Source organism: Crocuta crocuta, unplaced genomic scaffold (genome assembly GCF_008692635.1).
Source record: "Crocuta crocuta isolate KB4526 unplaced genomic scaffold, BGI_CrCroc_1.0 scaffold811, whole genome shotgun sequence".
NCBI classification, from domain to species: Eukaryota; Metazoa; Chordata; class Mammalia; order Carnivora; family Hyaenidae; genus Crocuta; species Crocuta crocuta.
This window is the reverse complement of record NW_027530352.1, coordinates 1,129,202-1,140,304: the sequence shown is the minus strand read 5'-3', so window position 1 is coordinate 1,140,304 and position 11,103 is coordinate 1,129,202. Positions and strand designations below refer to the sequence as shown.

General features: G+C 45.5%; 1 protein-coding gene across 1 annotated transcript in view; it reads left to right on the top strand.

Annotated features, from left to right (window-relative positions):
* The window catches only part of CARMIL1 (capping protein regulator and myosin 1 linker 1), a 282,219-nt gene that overhangs the window by 100,976 nt on the left and 170,140 nt on the right, over nucleotides 1-11,103 (top strand). Inside the window, exon 4 of the mRNA XM_077765769.1 lies at nucleotides 2,587-2,646. Within this exon, the coding sequence (XP_077621895.1) occupies nucleotides 2,587-2,646 (60 nt within the window). The remainder of the gene's footprint in view (nucleotides 1-2,586; nucleotides 2,647-11,103) is intronic.

Genomic DNA, 11,103 nt, shown 5'->3' with positions numbered 1-11,103 from the left:
GATGGAGTGGGTAGTTATCAGATCAGGGATGGACTCTCAGAGAAGCTGAATGGAAGGATCGCCATTGTCAGCCGGGCAGACGGAAGGGTCTCCTGCTCAGTGTTTAGTAGTACGAAAGCAGGGGTGTAGGGTCTCTGGTCCTTGAGGAGTGAGGGTGAGGGGGGGGTGTGCTTTGGGGAGTGGGGTGGTGGGGTAAGTGAGTGCTGTCTTGGTAAGGACCGGACAATGTAAAGGCTGAGGTGATGGGGAACATAACAATTTGGTAAAGTTATGCCCCCAGATTTCTTTGCAAGTGCCTTCAAGTTCTCATGCCATTTAATTTAATTTTAACTTAGTTTTATTTATTTAATGTTTTACTTTTTTATCTTGGGAGGGAAAGAAAGCACAGGTCAGGGAGAGCAGAGAGAGGGAGAGAGAGAGACAGAATCTGAAGTAGGCTCCGCACTGTCAGCGCAGAGCCTGATGCGGGCTCGAACCCATGAATCGTGAGATCATGACCTGAGCCAAAGTTGGACGCTTAACTGAGACTGGAGTTGGACGTTGGGTGCCCTACATTAAAGGGTGTGGCCCCTAGAGGAAATGCCCTCATAGTGCTAGCCAGTGGGCTTTACTCACAGAAGAAACTGTATCGAAGGCTAGGAAAGGAGACGCTGTTTATAAGTTTTAAGTTGAAATAACTGAAAGTAGGTATGTGTACTTTTTAGAAAATAATTCCCTGCTTGAAATGACTTTTCAAAACCCAACCAAGTATGGATCCTGATAATAATGATAGGTACGAAGACTTGTACTTGAATAGAATGTTTATATATATTTATTTATTTAGATAGAGTGCATGTGCACACATGTATCAGAGAGAGAGGGAGAGAGAGAGAGAGAGAGAGAGGGAGAGAAAGAATCTTAAGCAGGCTCTGTGCTGTCAGCATGGAGCCCCACTCAGGGCTTGATCTCACAGACTGCGAGATCATGATCAAACCCGATACCGAGTTGGACACTCAACCCCCTGAGCCACCCAGGTGTCCTCCGAGTAGAATGTTTAAAATGTGCCTCCGATGCCGCATTTGACTCTTAGAGGACAAGGGAAATGTCTCGTTCCTCTTTCCAGCTCCAATCCTGGCACATAGTAGGTGTTCCAGCCACATCCGTTGGTTGGCTGAGCGAATAATGAAAGAATGAATACCTTTTCTATCTCCAGTCCTCAGTGCTGTACATCAGATATTTTAACTGGAGATTCAGGGCCTTTGTGTGCTCAAGTCCAGCCTACCAGATGTAGGGGTACAGCACAGCACCCGGGGGAGGACTAAGGGTCTTGTGGGCTGGGTTCTGGGTGGGTGCCTTGCCCCTTGGGTTCCTGGTCTTAAGGGGAAGAGGTCAAGCAAACTGATCTAATGCAGCCTCGTCATTGGGTGCTCTGCAGCTATCTGCTGTTGATGGATGAGAGGCTGCAAAACTGGGGGAGAGATTAGTGGCTGTTGTCCAGGAAAAATAGGAAATGCGTGGGACTGGAGATGTTTTGAAAGAAAAAAGATGCTGATTATGAGAGAAGAGAGAAAGGGTCACCTGTTATTTGGGAAGGAAATAAGTCACTGTTTATCTGCACACAGAGAGACACAGATTTTGACTCAACTCTGTGTGTTTCATTGAAATACAGTTTAAAATTCCTACTTACCGTATTTTTCTAAGTCTGTTCAAAATATGAATTTCTATGAGAGACAGTAGAAGGAATGACTCCAGTAAGTGGCCAGAGTGTAACCCAGACGGGGAAGGGTTTAGAAGGAAAAGAAAACCAACATCATTTTTATCCTGATGGGACTTTCTGAAGCAAAGTTTTGAAATAGGAGAAAAACGCATGTTTAGATGGTTCATTGTATATATTCGTTTCTCCGTGAAGAGATACCGGAGTGGACGTGTAAGAACTTCCCACTGAGTTTTCCCTGGATGAAACTTAGAAAGTCAGGCTTGGAGCTTCCTTTCAACCCTTCAGTAAAGTCACTAATACTTCTGAATTAGGATAAATCAAGGTCATATCTTTTTTTGTTTGTTTAAGTTTATTTTGAGAGGGAGAAAGCACAAGCGAGGGGAGGGGGAGAAAGAAAGAGAGAGAGAGGATCCCAAGCAGGTTCTGTGCTGTCAGCACAGAACCTGATGTGGGGCTTGATCCCATGAACTGTGAGATCATGACCTGAGCGAAAGTCGGACGCTTAACCGACTAAGCCACCCAGGCGCCCGTGTTTAAGTTTATTTTGAGAGGGAGAAAGCACAAGCGAGGGGAGGGGGAGAAAGAAAGAGAGAGAGAGGATCCCAAGCAGGTTCTGTGCTGTCAGCACAGAACCTGATGTGGGGCTTGATCCCATGAACTGTGAGATCATGACCTGAGTGGAAACCAAGAGACGGACGCTTTGCTGATTGAGCCGTCCAGGTGCCCCAAGGTCATATCTTAGTGCATAAATAGAGATTTGAAACCAGCCTACCTTCAGAATATGTCCAATCTCTTGTTTTGCTCTTAGACTGTTTCTAACTGGAGCATTTTTAACTTGAATTAAAGGTTTTGCAATCCTCATTCATTATAGGTCTTTATTTCAATTGCAGCTCGAGTTAACCTTCAGCTACTTGGAGATTCATGGAGTCATCTGCAGCAAGCCCGCCCAGGTGAGTACCAGCAACGGCTCTTTGCTGGCCATAACCGCGGGGGGCTGACCTTTCTTGAGCTCCTCAAACCAGGAACCCCTCTATTTTGGTTTCACCGTTGAGATTCTCTTGAGATGATGTAGAAAAACAAGAATGTGGAAAATGGAAGTTTCTGAATGAGAGCCCGATCAGGGGGCTGCGTGGGGTGGGCCTGGGACTTTGTTCTGATAACGGAAATACCTTCTCCATAACTCAGTCTGAACAGAACTAATTAGCTTTTATGGGAGCTGACGACGTAAATGTCAGAGTACTGTTCCTTAGAGAGTTTGTACGACACGGTTTAGTGTTAAAATCCCACAGCTGTTACACAGCACTGTCTGAGGTCTTTCTGGGAATGTAGTACTACATGAAGTTTTTGGGTACTAATAAAATGTGGATTTTTGAAAACATCTGTATTAAGCTCTACTAAGTGATATGCAGGGAACTGAAGTGTACAGTTTGATAAGTTCTGACGTATGTATACCCATGACACCATTACCACAATCAAGATGGCCAACTTACTCCTCACCCCGTGGGCTCTTCATACCCTCCCCCCATAAACACTCACCCCCCCCATAAACACATAAACCCCTGCCCCTCATCTGTCTGCCGGCCTCTGCTCCTTGCTGCCGGAGATGAGTTCGCATTTTCTAACACTTTGTCTGAGTGGCTTCGTAGTGTGTGTACTCTTCGTTGACAGTCTTCTCTCCGTCAGTGTAATTATCTGGGGGTGGATTTATCTTCTCACACGTCTCCGCAGTTCCCTTGTATTGTTGAGGTGTGTTCTGTTGTGCAGATGTGTGGCAGCCCCTGTATCTGTTCACCTTGCTGGTGAGGGACAGTTGGGTTGTTGATGTTGTTGGCCAAGCCAAGCTGCTGTGAACACGTATGTGCACACCTTTGATTGGATGTAGGCTTTCCTTTCCCCTGGGTAGATAGCCAGGAGTGGAACGGCTGAACTGGACGGTGGGTACCTTTCTAGGAAGCTGCTGACCTGCTTTCCAAAGTGGTTGTACCATTTGACATTGTGACCAACAGAGCACGGGAGTTCCCGTTCCTCCACTTCCTCTGGCATCGGCAGGGTCAGTGTGTTTCATTGTAGCCATTCTGGAAAGTGTCTGGTGCTTTCTGATCTCTTATCTAATGACTACAGATACTGAGCACCTTCTGATCTGCTCATTTGCCCATCGTCTGTCTCCCTGTTCAGTGTCCATTTAAATGTTTTGCCATCTTTTAAAATTGAGTTGTTTGTTTTCTGATTGTTTTAAGAGTTCTTTTCTTCATTCTGAATACAAATCCCTTATCAGATACACGATTTGTACATATTTTTTTCCCTCAGTCCACAGCCCTGTCATTTCATTTTCTTTGCAGTGCTTTTCAAAGGGCACAAGTTTTAAATGTTGATGATGTCCAGTTTGCCAATACTCTCCTTTATGGATTGTGCTGGTGTCGTTGAATCAGCTTTGATCAAACCGAGGTCACAGAACAGTCTGTGTTTTTTGGAAGTGTTATAGCTAAATGTTACACATTTAGGTCTATGATCCACTTTGAGGTAGTTTCTGTATATAAAGCAATATATGGATCACTGTTCCTTCCTTCCTTCCTTCCTTCCTTCCTTCCTTCCTTCCTTCCTTCCTTCCTTCCTTCCTTCCCTTTCTCTCTCTCTCATTCTTTCCTTCTTTCTTTCGTCCTACCTGTAGGATATTTACTTGTCTAACAGACTGTGGTTTCCGCACTGAACTGGCTTTCACTTTTGTTGGAGATCAGGTGCTCGTGTAAGTGTTGATCTGTCCCCGGACTCCGAATCCCGTCCCTGTGGTCAGCTGCTCTTTGTGCTGCTGTCACGCTGTCTGGATTACTATCGCTCTATAGTAAGACGCAGAATCAGAGGGTGTGAGTCCTCCAAGCTGGTTCTTCTTTCTCAAAGTTGCGTAGTGATTCTGGGTCCTTTGCAATTCCCTGTGAATTTCAGACTCAGCTCCATTTCTGCAGAGAAGGCTGCTGGTATTTTGATTGGTATTATACTGAGTCTATCAATCAGTGTGGGGAGATTTGACTTCTTAACAGTACAGAGTCCCTGACCCAAGAAAACCGTGTATGTCTACATGTATTTAGGTCTTCTTTAATTTCTCTCAGCAGTGTTTTATTGTAGGTTTCAGTTTACGGGTCTTACACATCTTTTGTCAGATTTATTCCCAAGTATTCTGTGGTTTTTGATGCTATTATAAATAGTATTGTTTTCAGTTCTGATCCTAATTGTTTCTTGCCCGTAGATAGATGTACAACGGACTCTTGTATATTGATCTTATGTCCTGTCACCTTGTTGTAGTCACCTGTTGGCTTCGTAGCTTTGCTGTTGTTGTTTTAAGTAGGCTTCATGCCAGGCACGGAGCCCTTTGTGGGGCTTTGAGCTCACGTCCCTGAGATCAAGACCTGAGCTGAGATCCAGAGTCAGATATATAACCGACTGAGCCACCCAGGTGCTCAGTTCTAGTAGCTTTTAAAAACGGATCTCATTGGGGCGCCTGGGTGACTTAGTCGGTTGAGCGTCCGACTTTCGCTTAGGTCATGATCTCGCGGTTCGTGGGCTCGAGCCCCGCGTCGGGCTCTGTGCTGACTGCCAGCTCAGAGCCTGGAGCCTGTTTCAGTCTGTGACTCCCTCTCTCTCTGACCCTCCCCTGCTCACGCTGTCTCTCTCTCTCTCTCTCCTAGAAATAAATAAAAATATTAAAAAAAACACAAAAACGGATCTCATCATTTTCTACATGGATGATTGTGTTGTTGGAGAACAGAAGTGATTTCTCTTCTCCGTTTGGCAGTGTCCATACTGTTTATCTTTTCTTGCCTTGTTGCTGTTGGGAGACCTTCCGCATGGTGTCTCACGCCCCGGCGTGTCTCGCTGGGCCCCCCAGGAGTTCATGCTGTGCTTACTCTTCACCCAGGCGGCATCTCAGGACCACGTCCGCGCGAGCACCCATGTGAGACAGCAGCCGGGGGCATGTTTCTCCCTGGGACAAACAGCCCTCACCGTTGACTCTGAGAAGAGTGGGTGACCCAGGCTCAGCGGTTCCTTGCCCGTAAGCAGCCCTGTGTCAGCTGACCCTCCCAGCCCTGTGTCAGCCCGCGGGGCTTTGTGGTCAGGGAGAGTGTGCGCACGGGACTCACGCCTGCACTCCGCCAGGAATAAGCAAGTCCCTTCTGTCCGACCCAGAGGTCTCCTGCCTCCTGCCGGGGTCCACCAAACAGCAGCAGGCTACCTTACCGGCTTCCAGGTGGGGTAAACGAAAATCTCGGCCCCTGCCCACGCCCCGGCTGGTACCCCAGATCAGTGCTGAGCACGAGTGCTGAGCACAGGCATCCTGTCCCCTTCCTCAACTTGGAGGGAAAGTGGCCTTCTTCCCCTAAGTATGATGTCAGCTGTAGCTCTTCATAGACGCCCTTTATCTGGTTAAGGAGTTTCTCTTCTGTTCCAAGGTGGCTGAGGCTTTTTTTAAAAAATTTTAAATGTTTATTTATTTTTGAGAGAGAAAGACAGACACAGAGTGAGGGTGAGGGAGGGACAGAAAGAGGGAGACACAGAATCTGAAGCAGCTCCAGGCTCTGAGCTGTCAGCACAGAGCCCAACGAACCGTGAGATCATGACCTGAGACGAAGTTGGACGCTTAACCTACTGAGCCCCCCAGGAGTCCCCAAGGTGGCTGAGAGTTTTCATCAAGAATTAGTCTTGTGTTTTGTCAAATGTTTTCTTCTCTATTACTGTTTTCTTCTTTTTCTTTTTAGTTTGTTCACGTGGTGAATTATATTGATTGATTTTCAGATATTCATTCAACCTTTTATTCCCAGGATTAACCCAACTTGGTCATGATGTATTATCCAGATTTTGTATATTGTTGGATTCTATTTATTAAAATTTTGCAAAGAATCTTTGCGTCTATATTAATGACACTTACTGACTGTAGTTTTCTCCTTTTAAAAACAAGTTTTTGTCTGCTTTTTGTATTAGAGTAATTATAGACTCATAGAATTAGTCACTTCTCCGGATATTTATAAAAATTTAGAATAACCAACTCTTTAAATGTTTGGTTGAATTTACCAAGGATGTCGTCAGAGCTTGGAGTTTTTTTTCTTTGGGAAGTTTTTTTTAACTATAAATTGTATTTCTTCTTTAATAGATACAGATACATTTATATGTTTCTTCTTAAGTGAGCTGTGGTATTTTGGGTCTTTTAGGAAATGTATCCATTTCGTCTTTGTCTCAAATTTATTGGTGTAAAATTGTTCATAGTATCCTCTCTTCATGCTTTAAATATCTGTAGATTATCATTCCTGTTATTGATCATTTGATTCTTCTCTCTTCGCCTCCCATCCCCGGCTCCCTGAATGAGTATCAGTCTGGCTGAAGGTTTAACAATTCTATTGATCTTCTCAAAGAACTTGCTTTTGGTTTTGTTGACTTTCTCTATTGATTTTGTTTCCCATTTCATTGATCCTCACTCTGATCTTTATTGTTTCCTTCATTCTACGTTTGGTTTTAGTTTTTAAGACTATAAAGAAAATGTATGTGTGTGTGTGCGCGCGCGCACGTATGTGTGTGTACTTTGTTGACAACAATTCCTAAAAGAAATTGTCAGAATTGTCACTTTATGTTGATCGAGATTACATACAAGTCCTTGGAACCTTTCCATGGTTCATCTGAGAACAGTGTTTTATCCTGTGTGTCTAGCGTTCTTTAGAAACTGGAGCTTGGGAGAAGAATTACAGCACCATATGTTTGCCCACATGGCGGCCATATGCAGGAGTGAACGATTACTCAGGGAAGGCGGCGTAAGCAGGGCCTTCCTCGCTGTCTTAATCCAGGGATGTTTATGTGGATGGTGTCGGGGTTCTGATGGGGGAAGAAGGACATTAACTGAAATGTTAATGCCAAGGTTATATTCAGGTATGATTTGACTGTGGGTTTTAATTATGAGAAAGGACGAGGACACAGCAAGGCTGGTTTCCCCGTGCAGCTGCTGGCACCGGCCTGGCCTAGTGACTGGGGGTCACTTCCCTCCAGTGTGTCTGGCCTTCAGAGACACTCGCGGGCCCAGAAAGCTCTTGTCACCGCGAGTGCCGGCAGAGGAGCCCAGCCGCGTTGCTTCCATCCCGCGCGGACCTTGGAGATGACGGTGTGGTGGGACCCAGGGGCTCATGGTGCTCAGCAGTCCTCAAATCTCATGTTCTGGAAATTTCTGTGGTGCTGGTTAGAAATAAATACTGATACTTCCAGCAGTACCTCTCTCCCTGTCACACTCCCCTGTGCACACATGCATGCACACGCACACACAGGTACCCGTGTGTCTGCGTGCACACATGCACACACGTATATTCACACGCACACAGATGCACACACTCGTATACATGCACACACGTGCGCTTACATGCACACATGTATACTCACGCACACATATACACATGCATACACACTCACGAGTACTCATGTGCACACGCGTGTGCATACACGCAAGACACTTGTGGACACTTCACACACCCTTGCACACACACACATGACTGTTAGGACTCAGTGTGTCAGGGGTTGACGTTTGAGTCTTTCGTGTTCCAGAGCCTGGGTCACCTCAGGAACTTCGACGTCTGGTTTCTCGGCTTTTCTCTAATGTAAAACTGTAAGGATGGTGGTGTCTGCGTGTGGCACTCACATGTGCCCTTGATTGGGACACACTTTTCTTTTTTTTTCTTTGTTTTTTTTCCATCCTTTTTTTAATGCTCTTTGAGATTGGTTAGCTTTTTATCATTATTTAATTATAGTTTGTCAATTCAAATCAAAAGCCCAGGACCTTCACGTTTCCTCACGTTTGAGTGGGAAGGAGTGTGTGGTGCCGCGTGAGCGGGATGTGATGTTTGCTGTTCTGCTTTTCCTTGTGGGATATGCCAGACCTTCAGCCCTTTTGCCCCATCTCATTGCCGTAGCACTTTCTCTGGGTTTTGTTGAAATTCTGTTGTCTGTCCGCAGTCTACATTGGGACTGGCGGTTATATAGTTGTATAGTTACAGAATTTGGGGAGTAGTTCTTCTGCGACTGAAACACTTAGGATTTTTTTTTAAGTATAAAGTTAATTGTTTGCTATGTCATAGGATGGTTTTGGCAAACCACTCGTGGCTGTTTCTGTTAGAAGAACGAAAAACCTTTCACAGATATGTTGGCTGGTATTGATGAAAAAGTGCTTTAGATCGGGGCACCTGGGCGGCTCAGTCAGTTAAGCTTCTGACTTCGGTGCAGGTCGTGATCTCACAGTTCATGAGTTCGAGTCCCGCATCAGGCTGTCTGCTGTCAGCACAGAACCTGCTTTAGAGCCTCTGAGCCCCTTTCTCTCTGCCCCTCCCCCATGTGCTTTATCTCTCTCTGTCCCTCTCTCTCTCTCTCTCTCGAAGAAAGAAAGAAAGAAAAGAAAGAAAGAAAGAAAGAAAAGAAAGAAAGAAAGAAAGAAAAGTGCTTTAGGTTTAGTCAGGTTGTTCTCCTTAAAAAAGGAGGTGGGTGGGGCTGCAAACCTCTCCTTTTTTTTTTAATTTTTTTTTTATTTTTTATTTTTTATTTCTAGGAGAGAGAGAGACAGCGTGAGCAGGGGAGGGTCAGAGAGAGAGGGAGTCACAGACTGAAACAGGCTCCAGGCTCTGAGCTGGCAGTCAGCACAGAGCCCAACGCGGGGCTCAAACCCACGAACCGCGAGATCATGACCTGAGCGAAAGTCGGACGCTTAACCGACTAAGCCACCCAGGCGCCCCATGGAAACCTCTCCTAAGTGAGCCACTGGCACTTACATCACCGATTATTCTCATAAACGTGGATTGGAGGTCGTGGGTTGTGTCCAGCTGGGGTATCCAAACCAGAATTGTTTCAAGTGTGTGATTTTTTTTTTTTTCCTGCAGCGGAAATAGGAGGGACGGAGGTATTGGAACGGGAGTCTTTGTCCTGGTGAGGTGATTTGCCGTGTTAGTGTCGCCTCTGTCACTCTGTGGCAGCCTTTACATTATTGGAAGGTGGTGACATATATTATTCAGGGCTGCACACGGCTTTTGTGTGAGTGCGGATGGGAAGGCCTCCTTTCTTCCCATTACTTGTCACCTTATTTCTTCCCTGTCACTCTGTTCAATCCTGTGCAGTAAAGATGATGGGTGTTAAGAGTATGTGGAATTGGAAGAAGCTACTGACTAATTACGCACACCCAACCGTGAGCTGAATAGCTGTACTAGATGTGAAGAGAGTAGACGTGCCGGGTGGTGAAGAACAGAATTCCCCGGGGCGGGATGTGGGGGGGAGGGGTTGCCCTGGTCAGGATGCTGGGGGTGGACCCAATGGCTGTGTCCCAGAGTATCTGGCTTTTTAAAACACGCGTATGCACACATTCATGCACCTGGGACATCTGAACCTAACTGCACGAAGCAGCTTTAGTTTGCTTGAGATACTTCCTTGAGGTATCCTGGGGCTGACCAGTAAGTAACTGGCAGGGACAGCAAAACGCTTGCTGCCCTTTTGGGGAGAACTGTTCCTGGGGTCACCTTCCACAAGACCAATGCATGAAAATTAGGATAAAAAATGCATACTTTTGTATATGGGGAGCCAGCTGCCTGGCGCAGAGGCGGTACGTATTGACAGATTCCTCCCAGGTCCTTGTGGAAAAGTAACATTTTAAGGTCGTGGGTCACATAAGTCTTTCTCTCTGATCTCATCATTTTGGCAGATAACTTGGATTACTTTTTCTTTTAACATAAACATTTTGAAAGAGGATTATGTTTTTAAAAGCTTATTTATTTGGGGCACTGGGTGGCTCAGTCAGTTAAGCGTCCAACTCTTGGTTTCGGCTCAGGTCACAATCTTACGGTTCATGGGTTTGAGCCCTGCATTGGGCTCTGCGCTGACAATGAGAAGCCTGCTTAGGAATCTGTCTTCCTCTCTCTCTGTCTCTCCCCCACTCATGCTCTCTTTCTTTCTCTCAAAATGTGGGACTCAATCTCACCTTGACCTGAGGCAAAATCAATAGTTGGATGATCAACTGCTTAAGCCATCCAGGCTCACCCATATGATTATTTTTAATTGAGCTACTTTTAGCTAAAGTAAAAGCTAGTTTCATGGGCTAGTTGCACATTAAGTGTTATGTTTCCTCATCTTATTTTTTCACAAGGTAAATACCAGCAGAAAGTAAATATGTAAGGATATTTTGCAACCCCAAAGGGATTACATTTAACATGAATATTTAAAAAAAATTTTTTTTTCATGTTTATTTTTAAATAAAGCAGAGGAGCAGGAGAGGGGAGAGAGATTGGGAGACACGGAATCTGAAGTAGGCTCTAGGCTGTCAGCACAGAGCCCAACGTGGGGCTTGAACCCACAAACTCTGAGATCATGACCTGAGCCGAAGTCAGACACCTAACCAAGTGAGCCAC